General features: G+C 36.0%; 2 protein-coding genes across 3 annotated transcripts in view; one reads left to right on the top strand and one right to left on the bottom strand.

Moving 5' to 3' along the window:
* Positions 1 to 16,492, bottom strand: part of NT5DC1 (5'-nucleotidase domain containing 1) — a 138,299-nt gene that overhangs the window by 22,043 nt on the left and 99,764 nt on the right. For both annotated transcript variants that reach the window (XM_055262057.2, XM_055262062.2), the window contains exon 7: positions 1,389 to 1,563. In XM_055262057.2, coding sequence (XP_055118032.1) covers positions 1,389 to 1,563 — 175 coding nt within the window. The remainder of the gene's footprint in view (positions 1 to 1,388; positions 1,564 to 16,492) is intronic.
* COL10A1 (collagen type X alpha 1 chain) overlaps positions 5,786 to 16,492 on the top strand; it is a 92,363-nt gene continuing 81,656 nt past the window's right edge. Inside the window, exon 1 of the mRNA XM_063620315.1 lies at positions 5,786 to 5,959. The gene's annotated coding sequence lies outside the window, so the exon portion shown is untranslated. The remainder of the gene's footprint in view (positions 5,960 to 16,492) is intronic.

The raw sequence follows: 16,492 nt of genomic DNA, 5'->3' as shown, positions 1-16,492 counted from the left end.
GAAAGCAGCATTATAGCAAGTCATGGTCATCTTTCAGAGAGTGCTTCAAATGTGAAGAAGATACTTTATTTGACAATCAGTGTAGTCTTATAATGTGGTAACTTTTGTATGACAATAATTAATGATTTTCAATCTGTACTTAGCATTATATTAAGGATTACTTTTGATGGCAAAGGAAAGGTAGCCCTTCTCCTGAAGGACTCACTATTACAATGGGGGAAACAATATTTACCCAACATTCTAGAATACTTTTACAAATCCAAACTGCAATACATAGAAATTAAGATGAAGAAAGACTATGGTTATCTATGCTAATAAAAAAGGAATTAAAATCCAGATTGTTCATTCTACAGCATGGGCCCACTACTAGGATAGCAAACGTCTCTGAGTGGCACCTTCGAAGACATCCAGGATTTTAGCCGTAATTCACCCAAAGGATGCATTATTATGTATCAGCCTATACATTATTCAGAAAGCAGAAATTCTACTCACGGATTGTAAGCATATCACAGAACAAACTAAAGCCACACATGCTAAGGAACATGGAAATCATGACGCTAAAAAAGCTGGTGAAGGTAGGTTTTAAGGCTCAAACCTGCTCATGGCAATTCGGTATTTGATGGAATTTGAGGAAACATTAGGGGAGACCTAATAGCTCATTGTAGAATCTTGCTTTGACCACAGACATTTCCTGGTATTGCCCACAAGAATAAGTATTTACCCACTGAAGTCTATCAACTATTCCTAATTCTCTACCTGTATTATGCTATTTAAATATCCCCTCATACCCACAAGGCATTACTGTACCATTTTTATGATGACAAAGTTGAAGCTTAAAGAGGTTATAAAACCTGCCCCAGGTAATACAGTAAACTGCAGAGTGGGGCTTGAAGTCAAGTCTGTCTTACTTTAAAGTCTATGCAATTATACTGCCTTCATTTTCATGAATTCAATCCCATCCTGGCTGTGTTAAACAGTAAAGTACATGGCTCCACAGGGAAATGACTAAAGAGTGGCTGTACTCCAGGTCTCTGTGGAGGAGTATAACCTACAACTCAGAGTCTCTCAATCATCATCCAAAGATGAGAAACCAAATTCATGGAAAACTGAAGGATACACAGTTTACCACCTTCTGAAAAACCTAAAACCTGGACATTTGGTGAGCTATGAGCATACTGGTCCCCAATAACATTGCTTTGCTAAAATGTACTTGGTTGGGCTGCTGTCAGCAGAGATTGAGGTATGTCATGAGCAAAAAAAAATCAACTTGTCACTCAGCATTGTTTAAAATAATGATATGCTCATGGCTGACACTTTTAAAAAAGCCCTGGTCTAATTTGCTATCTGTATTTCATAAGACAGTGAAAACCAAATGACTCATCACTCACCCAAGGATATATTCGCAGAGAAGTCTACAGTAATCACTGTGAGAACTGGTAATTAACAGAAGAATTTTCCCAGCATTCTTTAGCTGTCGAAGCCATTTTTTCACAGATTCAGGACAACTGTGTAAATATCTGCCTGGATCTCTTTTTATTTCTGGAAAATATATTCCACAGTTTTCTGAAAAATAAAAATATCAATGAGGTTTCTCTTTTTAAACATTTTTTGACTAAATGTATTCTCTAACGAGTTAATCTCTTTCAAATCTATAGATAAAACTAAAAGGATAAGAACAAGGTTGACCAACCTAGCAATTATGCCAATACTACTTGCTTTTTAAGATTAGTTCTTTACTTGAAAACACAATATTGTTTGAAAATGTTAGTTGATAATATTCACTGGCTATTTGACAAGAACTGATAAACTGTTAAAACAGGTAACACAAGAAACACAACGTGATCTGCATTTTCAAATGCTGTAAGAGAAAACCTTACATTTGAAATATCAATTGTTACAAATATTCTTTTAATTATTCAATGAATATTTGCTGAATACAGATAAGAAACAAATCAACACTCAGATATTGTACCAGGATCACATCTTCAGCATAAATAGCCAAGAAGGGCGATGAGTTCCTCAGAGTCACAGTTTGCTATTTCAGATAGAATCTATACTAGGGGAGCCATTCTATAGCCTCTGAGAAGTGCTGAGATATCAAATGGAAAAATCGGTGCAAAATAGGCCAGAACAGGCCAAAAGGCACTGTATTTGACAGGGAACAATGAATGACTCGCATCACTGAGGTGGTGTTGCTTGCTCTGCCCCTTTGGAGTGTCCACGGGGTCTGGCTGAGCTCCAAGGCAGATGGTGGCAGTGTTTCCAGATGTCCTGGCCAGACTTACCCATAGTGCTTGCCCCAGTGCCTTTAAAGTTGTGGGGACTTAGCAGACAATTGTAGATTTAGTTGAAATGCTACTAGATTCATAACACGTTTTAGAAATACTGTTCTCAGAGCATGACAGAACTAATACGCAGATAAAAAGAATCCAAGATTTTACTTTCTCTAATGGTTAGGAAAAGGACACACGCATAGACAAAAAAAAAAAAAAAAAAAAAAAATAGGTTAAACAGCTTGTACTGAATGATAAGAGTCTGCAATAGCTAGATATGGGATACATCTGTGACTCTGTCCAGTGTGATACACTTGAAATACTTGAAAGTTATATTTCAAGAATATCAGGACATCAGGAAGAAGAGTCTTTTTTTTTTTTTTTTTTTTTTTTTTTTGAGAGAGTCTCATTCTGTCACCAAGCTGGAGTGCAGTGGCGTGATCTCCGGCTAACTGCAACCTCTGACCCCCAGGTTCAAGCGATTCTCCTGCCTCAGCCTCCCTAGTAGTTGGGACTACAGGCGCCTACCACCACACCCAGCTAATTTCTGTATTTTTAGTAGAGACGGGGTTTCACCATGCTTGCCAGGATGGTCTTGATCTCTTGACCTCACAATCCGCCCGCCCCGGCCTCCCAAAGTGCTGGGATTACAGGCATGAGCCACCCTGCCCGGCCAGGAAGAAGAGTCTTTTTTTTTTTTTTTTTTTTGAGATGGAGTCTTGCTCTTTCACCCAAGCTGCAGTGCAGTGGCGCTATCTCAGCTCACTGCAAGCTCCACCTCCCGGGTTCATGCCATTCTCCTGCCTCAGCCTCCCAAGTAGCTGGGACTACAGGCGCCTGCCACCACGCCCGGCTAATTTTTTGTATTTTTAGTAGAGACGGGGTTCCACCGTGTTAGCCAGGATTGTCTCTATCTCCTGACCTCGTGATCCACCCGCCTCGGCCTCCCAAAGTGCTGGGATTACAGGCGTGAGCCACCACGCCCAGCCAGAAGTCTTTAAGTGAAACAAAAACGAACAAATAAGAACAAAAACGGTAGCAAATATTGTGGTCTGCCTCCCCACATCCATCTCCCTCTTTGCTGGGTAGTGCTCTGATATTGTATCAGGTTTCATCTTCCTCTGAGGGGGTCTGTGATGCTAGGAAGGGCAAGGGTCTCTAACAGTCTATACCTATCACAGTTATTCCCTCCTCCTGTCATTGAATTGTTTAGGAAGTGCTGGGGACCCAGGCATGGCAAATGAGACCTGAGGAGAACTTTGCTGCAGGATCCTGAAGTAATGTATACCACTGATAAAAATAAACCTATAAAGGGATGAATATCCCCTCTTCTACTACTGGGCTTTACCGTGATTATAAATTCTATGTAGAACTGCAGTGGTTATCATCAACACAAAGCAGAAGTCTGATATACCAGAGATAGCAGAGTGGACATATGAAAGGAAACAAACCTGGGTCCCTGATGACATCACTGGGTTTCTGCTTTTGTTTCTGTTTTTGAGACAGGGTCTCGCTCTGTTGCCCAGACTGGAGTGCAGTGTGGCACAATCATGACTTACTGCAGCCTTAAACTCCTAGGCTCAAGTGATCCTCCCACCTCGGGCCTCTGAAAGTGCTGTGATTACAGGTGTGAGCCACTGTGCCTGGCCACCACTGGATTTCTGATTAAGTCACTGACTAACTCTAACCACCACTGGAAGTACCATTTAACTTCTGGACAACTTCTGGTTGTGTAAAATAACTCAATTTAATAATAGCTTAAACATTAAGGATATTTATTATTTGCAACTTAAAGCATCATGATTCAGAAAATATATTGCATGAATATCATAACCAGACCAAAAATAACAAAAGAAAATTTTGCAATATGAGAATAATATTTAGAAGACCAAAAAACAAAAACAAAGTTTTTGCTCTTTTTATATTTTGCCCTACAGGAACTTCTGTGTGTGAATCCCTAGGATCTATTTTTAACATGCCAGAGGCTATATAATAATAGCCCTTTAAAAAAATTAAAATATATTCTCTGTTTCCCAGAGAAGAGGAAGTACTAGTAAGAAAAGGTCAGTTTAAGAAACAGATGATAATAATAAATCTAAATGGCCAAGAATAGAGAAGTTTGATGAGTGGATGACTGCTAATTTCAGAGGCTGTGTCTCTCTCGTAACTTACTATACCTAAGGGAGTCAGATGTGAGATTATTTCACTTAGAAAAACAACGCTTTTGTAGCAAGAAGAATTTTATGGGCTACATAAAAAAGTTTATAGTGTGTAATGCTGAAAACATAGACTTGCTTTCAGAAAACTTGAGAAAAAGTTATTTTTTTCTTAGCTATATGTGCTTAGTGCCATCTAGTGATCAAAATATAAATTACCATTAAAAAGCTACTGTTAACATTTCCAAAGGAATAAAAATACAAGGCATATGCATTTAAATACAATATTTTAAATTTCTTACCTAGGTTAATTTCATTAGTATCTCTTAATAATGTCTGATTCGAAAGAGTACCAATATAATAATTTAATCAGATAGAATTATTCTCTGAAGTCATAACAGAGATGTCCTTGTTTTGTTCATAAGCCAGACTGAAATGAACAAACTAAAAAAGACGAGCCCTGTACAAACACATACCCAATGGTAGATTATGAGTTGCTCTTACTACAAAAGATCAATGGCTGTCATGGAGAAAATATTTTTGCCCCCTTGTGACCTCCAATTATTAAAGGAATAGGAGACATAATTATACAAATAGAAACATCTTTTTATTGAAATAAATCAAGGTATTAAATCAAATGAAGAGTTATGTTAAACATACTACAATGGATTATAATTGTCTATTAAATTATATCCCCAAAGAAACTATAAACTTCTAAAGGCAAGAAATATATCTTTCTGCTTGGCATGGAGCAAGTATTCAACGTATGAATACCTAAGTTAGTGCAGGAGCAGACACAGGAACATCTATGTTTCCTTACATTCAAGGCAAGAGTATCATTAGTACCATATAGCCAAACTGAAGTGATAACAATAATATTATTCATGTACGATTAAGGCAGCCTATGAAAAAAGTCATGTTTAATTATGATACTAATTAACACTGATTGAACAAAATGGAATTTAGACCTGAGATGGAAAGGAGTGGTATTGTTTGTTCTTAACTCACAAAGAAGCCTGTGTTTTCACTTAACCTCTAAAAGAATTCTATTTCACTGCCACTTTATGTAACTTATTTTCCTGGTTTTTCCACCACTCTTATATCTTTCGATGCTCGTTATTTTCTAGGTCCAGATGAGATTTAAAGGAAATTCTTTTAACAAGCTGATTCTAAGGAATAAAAGTTTACCTCTCCTATGTTAAAAAAATTGGTTAATGTAGAGTGATGGAAATAACACCAAAGTGTTGCAACAGTCTGATATGCACATCAAGTGGCCTGAATACACTGAACAGGATTTAGGGACCTCTCGTGGTAAAAAAATATAGTACAACCTGAATATTAAAAATAGTTTTTTTCAGTTTAACAGACAATTGTGCCACATCACTATTTCTATCATCACTGAATAAGCTCTTTCTTGTTAACTGTATCACTACTGTTTGCATGATTTTTGGCCAGAATCTTCAAAGCTGCTGTCCGAGGGGACTAGAGATGCCAGGATGCTAACACTTCCATGGTCAGCCTCCAAATAAGGTCTGTTGTTTCCATTGCAGAATATAATTTAGAAGAGATTTAAATATTTACAACCTTTACAAGTTATATAAGAGCACGCTAGTGAACAGCTAAAATGCCTAGCGATGAACTGTTTAAATGTACTTGCTGTAGAGATGATATAATTAATTTTCTTTAAACAAGAAACTTTTTTCTTTGCTAAGAGACACTGAAATATTTGTTGGAGGATAAAAGAGATAAATTTATTTTGTTTATTTATAGGTGGCAAAAAATAAAATTAAAATTTATTAAAACAGATTTGCTGTTTATATAACAAAATATATGGTTTATACCTAATATTTTATAATTAAATAAAGAAATCTAGAATAGCTAGATTGTGTAAAGTGAAAATCTATATGCTAAATATAATGCTTGGAAAGTCCCTCAAATAAAAGCCGGGAAATGAAGTACAGAATATATGAGAAAAACATAATATATAAAATTTACATTTTAACAGTATCTGATTTCCAGATCTGTAATTTAATTTGCATATCCTGGCCCTACTCCAAAAATTCTGATTTAATTGGTTTGGGGTAGGGCCACAACATTGGTATTTTTTTTTTTTAAAGCTTCCCAGGTAGTCCTAATGTGCTACCAGGATTAAGAATTGTTGCCCTAAAATATAAAAACTAGAATTCTTACTATTATTTCCTGTGTATTTTGCCTGCTTCATTGGAAATCACAGGCTGTCAGAGGGCAGGGACTTTTGAATTTTATAGTATCTTTATTACCTAACATATAGCCTTGTACATATTAGGTAATCAACAAATAATAACTGTTGCCAATTATCTTAAATGTCATTGTGGTTGATGATCTTTAAAATGTTTACTCTTACACTATACCAATTAAGCATGGTATTCTAGATTTAGTTAAGTATTGTGAATACAGAATGATGGATTTCATTCCTCCTTTGAAAGGAGGATTCCTGGAAAAAGTGTATATTATGGAATTATTTGAAAGAAAAATTATTCGAACAGTTTAAATGAGTATAGACAAGCCAAACAGACTCCTTTACCTCTCTAAAGCCATCAAACTGCCTGACTCTGGGCTGAATACAGTCTATAAGTATGATTTTGGGTCGGCAGTATTTTAAAATTTTTGGATATTAATGTCCTTGGACAGCATTACATATGTATTCTAATGGTTTACCCACAATCCCACCACACTATATTGTCTACACTTGGCCTAGTCCACTCCCCTGTTGGCATCAGAGTTTACAACCTATTTTTTCTCCTATGATATCGGAATGAATCATTCTAAAAGAACCTAGTTTCCTCTTTCTGACATGGTTACTGGACAGACAACGTAAATGTGGAAAGAAGTTTTTGAAGGTCTGCCTGGTTTTATTCAAAATATAACAAATCCTTTAATGAGGACGCTGACAGCTGGGAGGGTCAGCAGATGGATCTGATAACAGAATCACATACAATAACATCTGGACAGGCTGTAAAGTTGACAAGGTGACTCAGTGAGGTAAAATTTCACAGGGAGAGATGTAATCTTACCAGGTTGAAAGCTCAGCCATACAGGCATAACGATGGAGGAGCTGTTGTTGGTCAGCAACTTCAAAATATAGAGCTTACAGTCAGCTTAGGCTCCACAGTATAGACAAAGCAAAATAAAAAGTTTGGAGAACATGTTTTGCAATTTATTTAGTTACTACTATGTACTTTTGATATCATGTTTCTGGAAAAATATTTGTGCTCCAGAAAGCTGGGTAAGAAGCATGTGTCCTCCTTTATAACCCTAGGCATCTTATCTTCATGTGCTCCGTATTATCCAATTAGGTGATTAGATTGTAGAGCTACATTAATATCAGTACAATGTTCAGAACCAGGAAAGCAATAATTTCCACTCTTTTAATCATTCTCAGACTAAATCTTGACAACTGGGTTCTATTCTGGATGATACTTTTCACAAGAAAGTGTGTCCAGAGAATGATGATGTTAACAATTCCTATGCCCCACCCTGGAGACCTCTGGTGGAGCCCCAGAGATATACACCTGGCCAAGCAGACATTTGCAAACCTGTGAAACAGGCAGCTTCAAAGGACCATATTAATCTTAGAGTTGCTTGAGTCTATGCCTCCATGGTGATGTCCAGCCAGATAACTCTTTTTTTTTTTTTTTTTTTTTTTTTTACTATACTTTAAGTTTTAGGGTACATGTGCACAACGCAGATAAATCTTTAGCCACATTGAACACCCATTTCCACAGTGTTGCTCCTCCTCTAAAATGTGTTTGCATTTTGAATATGATATTTCAAAAACAGACTTTTGGTAGAGTAGTGGGTCTCAAAATGAAGGTAAATTAGAATTATCCAGAATGCTTTCAAAAATACTCCCAGTTTCTGATTCAGTAGGTCTGGGGTGGGGCCTGAAGATGTGCTTTTCTAACAATTTCTCAGGTCAACTGACAGTCCAAGAACCACACTTTGAGAATTACTTCAGTAGAATACCCCTATAAAACCAGGCAGCTTTTTGAAAGTCTTTTTTCTCCTAGCAGAACATGGTCCTCACTATTTTGGCTAGAAGTGCAAAGCCAGATTACGCATATTTAACGTTATCTGATAAAAATGCTCAAATCTGTGTCTGTGTTTAAAAACATTTTAAGTAAAAATCTTTTTAAGTAAAATAAAATTTATTTTTATTTCCTTTATAAGAAGGATATACGCGAGAATAAAGACCTGATGAACTGTTTTATGTTTTTCAGTGTACTATTTCACATTCACTTTCATTTCTCAGCCTTGAGAGCAATACTTTTGTATGTAAAGTAGAAAAAGCACACACTTTGGAGTCAAATGGCCTAAGTTTGAATCCCAGGTTTGCCACTTACAATATCAGGATTTTTGAGAAATTTACTTAAAAATTTTAATTCTTAATTTCTTCACCTATAAAATCTCATTAAATTACGGAGAAGAAAGCCAGGCACAGTGATGTGTGCTACTATAGTCCCCGCTACTCGGGAAGCTGAGGCGGGAGGATCACTTGAGCCTAGCCTAGGCAACACAGAGATATCCCATCTCTTAAAAAACAAAAAAAAGTAGGTGGGTAAGGTATCCATCTCATAGTGCTTGGCACAAAATCTCCAATAAGAATTCCCTTTCACCCCTTCTACTTACCTAGACACAACTCTTTCTGATCCTTTTGCAGGGAGACTATCACTAGAGGTGAAATAGCCAGGATCCTGTGCCTGTTACTGCACTTCTCAAAGTAGCATTAGTTTTTAGTAGCTCATTATAATTGAAGGGGCATTTTCATGTTCTCCTACATGTGATCTACACATAGAACAGATGTTACATTTATTGAATATGAAACATTATAGAAGATGTGAAGTGGACTGAGTTTCCAAGATGGACACAACAGTATCTCCCACCTCACATGTCTAGAGTTGGAGTTAATTGTTCCATTCTTTTATATCTGGGCAGGTTATTTTACTGCTTTGACCAAGAGAATGTGGTGCGAATGACCCTGTGTTAGTTCCAGGTGTAGCCCTTAAATGGCCTGGCAGCTTTGACTCCTTACCTGTTGGAAGCCATGTGCCATGTGAGATGTGCAACCAATCTGAGGCTACCTGAGATGCTGTGAGGAATAGGTTAGATGAAGAATTTGTGTTGTAGGTGCTCCAACTGCCAGCCCCAGCTGAGTGCTGAGCTAAAAGCTTCAACTGCAAGACATATAGTGAGCCCCTTGGACATCCAGCCCAGTCATGCCTTCAGAAGACTACTGTCCCCACTGACATGTGACTGCAACCACAGGAGAGACCCCATGTTGAGAAGCACCCAACTAAGCCCAGAATCCATAAGTGACATAATACTGAGTTTCGTGTATTGGTATCCTATGGAGCAATAGACAATCTAAACAAGATGCTTTGGAATAAAGTCCCAATTTTAATTATTATCTCTATGCAATTCAAGATAAAATATTCAGAAATCCTTTTAGAAACAGATGAAATAAAAGTAAACAGGCTCTAAATTGTTTTTCTTCACCTCCAAAAAATAACTCAAAGGTTTCTACTGCATATAAATTTACAAAATGTAAATAAATGAAAAGCTTTTGTCAGCATAAATGTTTTAAACAGTGTAAAGAAAACCAAAATTAACAAGTATTTAAAGCAAATTCTACATACTTATCACTTCTCATCTAGTTCAAATATGAAATGCTTAGAAACTGAAAATAACAATAAACTGCTGAAATACACAGTGATTATAGCAGTAAAAAATGAATATCCTGGGATGTTTGTTCCCCTGCCTCCCTGCCACCCATTAAATCTCAACTCAAAAACTATGGATTTTTCTTAAAAAACTAGATTGGTATTCAAAGGAATATGCATTTTGAAGATCAAATTTTATCACAAGAGTGCACTATTTCCTTAGTTAATTTGGTTCAAATATCCTCAGTTTCTTCAGAAATATCTTTTTTTACTAATAAAGCCAAAAGTATGCAGAGTTATATTTCACCTAGAAGCAATCCATTTCAGAACACACATAAAGATTATAATCACAAAGGATTACTTGTTCAATGTCCAGACGGTGTATTATATAAATAGGAAAGCCCTCTCTAGCCTTCTAGGTCTGTGCCACATCTATACCTTGCATAGACAGAGTAGTTAAGCAGCTATTTTAATGAGGCACTACTCTGTTTTTCACTATACTTTTCCACCTGTATTTGTATCACATCAGTCATATCTTCTATATGTTTTCATAAAGTATCACCTGGTTAGTTACTCCATGGTAACAAAAGAAAAAGGAAAAAAAGAACATACTAAAGTTTCAAATCAGTGAGATTTTAACTCTGATAATTGTTTTGACAGAGTTATTAACTTTTTACTATCAAATTTGAAATAGAATTGATAAAATAGTATTAGAATAACGAAATTTCTTTGATATAACAAACATAAATATATAGGATAGTCTATGTGTAATACTCTGCATTGCTTGAGGAGTAATAATGCCCTAAGCCTGGGTTCTTATCCTAAAATCTATACATGGGCATCAGTGCGTGAATGAAACCCCAATACTCTTTGCAACATTTTGTTCATCGGTGTGTTATGTGTGTTGGGGGATCAGAGCAGGTGTAGGCTCTCTAGCTTTAATTAGATTCCTGAGGCTAGGGACATGAAGAACCACAGATTCTCTTAGACTTGCACAGTGCAACAAAGCAAACATTCCAATATCCCTCCCTTTGTTATAGTCGAGAAAAATCTTATAAAAATGTCTTAGAAAAAGGAAATTCTCTGTAATAGATAGTATAGAATTTGTACACAATTTGTCCAGGAATAAATATACTTCCTGGATTCTATATTTTTTACATGTAAATATTCTAAGCCCAATACATTTATACTTATTTAGCATAGCTAATGAATGGGTGTTCTAGTTAAATTAATTTGTAGGTTAATTAAGAATAACCAAATATACAATATAAAAGCATACATAAAATATAATCAACTCTTACTGTTGAACCTATATGGAAAAAAGAACTATTTAAAGAGATTAAATTATTGCTTTTTTTATATATGATACTTTTGCTACAGAAAATTCATTGTATTGGGTTTTTTACTGCGGCACAACAAACCACCTCAAACACGATGGCTTAAAATAACAATGTATTATCATCTCCTGATTCTGAGGGTTGACCGAACTCAGCCAGGCATTTCTCACTTGGAGTTGTGTCCGGGGGTATGGAATCATCTAAGGGTTTCTTCACTCACTGTCTGGCACCTGAGCTGGGCTGGTTGGAACGGTGAGAGCTGGTGAAACAAACATCTCTCCACTTAGCTAGCTTGAGCTTTCTCACTGCATTTGGATCTCAGGGTAGTTGGATTTCTTAAGTGGCGATGGGTTTCCCCCAGAGCAAGTGTTTTAAGACAAGCAAAAGCTGCAAGGCTCCTTATGACCTAGTTTTAGGAATTTTACAGTAGCACTTCCGCTGAATTTTACTGATGATAGAGGTCCAGCTCATTTTCAAGGAGAAGAAAACAGAAAGGTGTGACTTCTGGGAGGCATAATTCATTAGGGTGCTATCTTTGTAGACTAGCTGCCAAACATACTAATACCTCTATGTGATTCCTGCCAGTATATTTTCTGTTCATATCTAACTCTGTGGGAATTTTAAGCATACCATACATGGTTTTTTTTACCTGTGTTTCTGTTCAGCATTGTATCTGAGGAATTTCCTATGGCATTAACGTTTATTTTAAAACATTTCCATGGTTTTAACTTAATATCACATTTTAAAATAGATTATTTATAATAATTATCCTCATAATAACTGACATAATCTGAGTGCTTATTTTTGCCAAACACAGTTCCAAGACCTTTATAACTATTAATGGATTTAATCCTCATAAAGACCCCATGAACAGGTCCTATATGATTCCCGTTTTGCAACTGAAAATCCGAGATACAGAGAGGCTAAGGAACTTGCCCAAAGTCACACAGCTACCATGTGGCAGAATCAGAATTTGAATGCAGGCAGTCTGCTTTCAGAGCTTGTGCAATACTGCCCCTCCAGTTACAAGGCATCTGGGGACTCTATGGTAACTACAGAGTCACCACAAATCCTTACTTTTTTTTTTTTTTTTTTCCACATGGTATATTATTATGTAGTATTACAGTTCAGGGGTTTGAGGTTGGTCAGAATTTTAATAGTGAGAGTTCAGAATTTGGATAAATTTTGACAAATCAAATTAGCTTCTTTCTGAACCTTACACATAAATTTATTTAAAATCTTGCAATGTGGAAAGTCTTTTAAGCATGGCACTGAACTCGAAAGCCATAAAAGAAAATTGAAACACCAAATTAGATTTCTGCAGAGGAAAAAAGTATCCACCAATATGCATTCTAATTATATCTAGAATTGAAAGGAGCCTTAGAAATCACACCCTTCAACCTTGTCATATTAAAGATGATTAAGTAGCCACCACATATTTTGCTCAAAATTACAGTTAGTAACAAACCTGGGTATGGAATAGAGTCCTCAAGAATCCTAGTCCACTAAACCTCATCATTTATGTGTCTAAATCTACATGTTTGAGATCTAACTTATTTGATGACCATTATCTGTTAAAGAAAAATAACTTGCATTCAGAAGCAGAAATCAAATGCTTTAAATGGTATGCCTGTTTAGCTATATAATTATTGGATAATAATTATAAAATTCAATTCTGCTTTTCCTCAGGATTTCTGTAGAAGTTCTTTGTAGTCACTGAACTGATATTGTCTCTGCTATTATCTGGAAACTCAGACCTTCCACTGAGATGGGAAAAAAAAACCCCAATAAACATCTAAAATTAAGGCATAAATATTATCTCCCTTCCTGGAATACTCTACCTTCCCTCTGCCACCTGGTGAACCTTGGAGGCTTGTCACAAGGTTACCTTCCATGAGGAGCCCTCCCCAATACCCACTCTGCACATCAATGATGGCATTCATCATGTTACACTATAATCAACACTTGTAATAAGCATATTTATGTATTTTTCTTTCTTCTGAGACTCTGAGACCTTTTAAGAAAAGAACCATCTTAACATTCATGTTTATACTCCTAATATCAGGCAAGTACCAGAGGATTCCTAACTACAGAAGTAAGTGTGTGTGGGAAAAAGCTACCAGGCAAGACTTACCAGGTGACCATAAAGACCAGAGGTTGGCAAACCACAGCCCACAAGCTAAGAAAGGTGCTTACATCTTAAAATGGTAATATAAGTATCAATATAATAGCCTTAATTTTGTCTCTTGGTGCCCAAAGCCTATAATATTTATATCTGGCCCTTTAAGAAAAGATTTGCTGAGTCCTGATATGTAGTATTTAATAACTACAGGACGGTAACGTAAGAAAAATACAATTAGTTATATATAACACACTATTATTAGAAAGTACCAAAATAATAATAAAATCATCAATTTAAGAGACTTTGTTTAAAGGCTATGCAGTGTCTGAGCAGAGTGAATATTACAAAATCATTTGTGATCAAACTAATGAAAGACAACATAAATACCTTTATGTATCTTTTAATCACAGTGGATCCCCAGCCATGATGTAACTGCCCTTCAATTATTCTCTGGCCTGGGTTCTCTATTAGTATATTCTATGAGCCAGATGATGGGTCTCTTTACTCTGCCATCTCTTTAAAACCTATCTATATGTGCCTTTGCTATTGCTTTTATGATTTTAGCACACTTTATTTTTAGTCTCTGAATAAGATGTTTTCAGGCTCACTTGGTCTGCTTGTTAAAAAAGCAATCACAGGGGCCACAGAAAGACACTACAAGCCTAGGGCTGAAAGCCACCACTGGTAATATTTTTCCTTATGAATGTCAAAGGAAGTTGAAAGATCCCAAAAATGCACATGATGACATGATGACATGATCAGAAAGAACTAAAGAGCCTGTAGCTTGAGATGAATGAATAAAGGCACTATTGCCTAAGTACAGTCTTACAAATTAACTGTGCAAGAAATAGGAATGTTTTCCTTGGTACAGCAAAATAAAGATGCCCCCAGGTTAAACCTAAAAGCTAGCCCCTAGGTTTTAGGGGTTAGCTTCAAAGAGATACACTGTAGGTTTTATTTCAAACAGTTTTAAAATGTATTTGTGAAGCACAAAACCATTTTGGGAGGGTTTTGTTTTCAACAGAAGTCAGCCCACTGACATTATCCTTACTTGAAATCTTCCACCTCCTTCAGAAGAGAGAAGCTGGAAAAAGTTAAGAGAACTAAAATGGGATGCCTCGGGGCAAAGCAGACTCAGAAATGTGGCAATGCTTATTCCTTTGAAAAAAGTTACAGTTGACTTCTCTAGCTTTGAGGCACAAAGAGATCAGAAAAAATAACAGGAACAAAATCATAAGCTAGACATTAGGGGTCATTAACTATCAATGTCTTAAGGAAATCTGCTCCACACTGAGGACTGAAGTGCTCAATTATTTAACAAACAAAAGACCTGGAATAGAACTTTCACTGTGTTTCTTCTAACCTGGTTTTTCTTCTATAGTAGGTAGCCTAACAGAATGCCAAGACAGCATTTCAGTATGTATACACTATGCTAAACTCAGCTCCCAAATCAATATAAATAACAAAAATAATCTGTGATGGGAACCCAGTCCTCATTCCATAATGATCAGTAATGAGGCACAGAGTAAAGAAAGCCTGGGGGCAGCTCTTTATAGCCTCTGCAAGGAGTGGGCAGAGACTCAGGTAGAAATACAGTGGGAACCTGGGCACGAGGGGTTCACAGTTGAGTAATGGCTGGGTTCCCAGAATATTCTACTCTAAGTAGGGCTTCTAACCATCTAAATTCTTCTTTTTTCTTCTTTGGTCTTATTTTTGCCTCTTTCACACTGCCTGCTTCCCATCTAATGCAACAAGTTTATATATTTTGGGTATTTTTTAGAACTAACAAACATATAATCATAATAAAATAACAATCATATATACTTTTCAAACATAAAGATGAAAGACTTTTTAAACCAAAAATTAAGTAACTCTTTACCCGGTTAGCATGAAAAAAATCTGAAAAATAAGGTTATAAACTTAGTCTTTACCTATATAATATGTACATATGTATCTATCATCTATCTAAAGATTTTAAAGGATTTTTTTTGCTTTCTCTCTTTAGAATACATTAAGTCCACAATGAAAAAGAAAACATTTACTTCTACAGCTATAGACTCTATTGATCTTAAAAGGAAATGCAGGTACAGAAAAATTTTTTCCCATGATTTCTTAAGACATATGATCCATTTATTGAGTGCATACCTTCAATTTTTCAGAATACAGTGGAAGAAATCTGCTGTAGGCAGGGAATAGGTATAGTTATTAATGCAGTGATATCAGCTCCCAGAGGATCTGAATAAAACAATATGGTAATAATGAAACTATTTTCTAATAAAAAATTATATTCTTTCGATCTAGGAAAAAGTTTAAGAAAGCATATGACATAAGTGATCAGACTATTTATTTTTAAAAAGAAAGATGTCAACATAAATCCAGAGAACTCTAAACTCTAGAATTACTCAGTAAACAAGAAGAAAACATTCAAAGTCCAATTTAAATGAGACAAATATGTTGCACACAATTATTTGGCAAATGTTAGCAATAAACACTAAATGCCCTATGTGTATTCAATGAAGAAAAATGTGAGTAAAGAGGAAACTGCACTAGACTTCGACCAATTAACAGTTTATCTAAAAACTATGGCAAAGAAAATGTTTTGCCCTCCAGATAAAAAATCCATTTAAAACATCAAAAGGAACTTTATCTAAATGTCTCTTGCCAGCAAATTAAATCATTATGGAGCAGGGTAGGAGGGATGGCAGAAAGAAATTCATAATTTGCAGGTGACTTCATTAAGAAACAGCTGTTGCTGTTGATGTAAGGAGAGTTGCTATTCCATTTCTACTGAAAAGCTTCAGAGGACAAAGTTCTGTACCAGAGTAGACACACAGATAAAAGTATATTACAGGATATGGTCTCCAGTGTTCCTGGGTGGTATGGACCCAAATCAGACAGTCTTGAG

The sequence above is a fragment of the Symphalangus syndactylus genome, chromosome 2 (genome assembly GCF_028878055.3).
Source record: "Symphalangus syndactylus isolate Jambi chromosome 2, NHGRI_mSymSyn1-v2.1_pri, whole genome shotgun sequence".
Taxonomy (NCBI): Eukaryota; Metazoa; Chordata; class Mammalia; order Primates; family Hylobatidae; genus Symphalangus; species Symphalangus syndactylus.
This window is presented reverse-complemented; position numbering and strand designations above follow the sequence as displayed.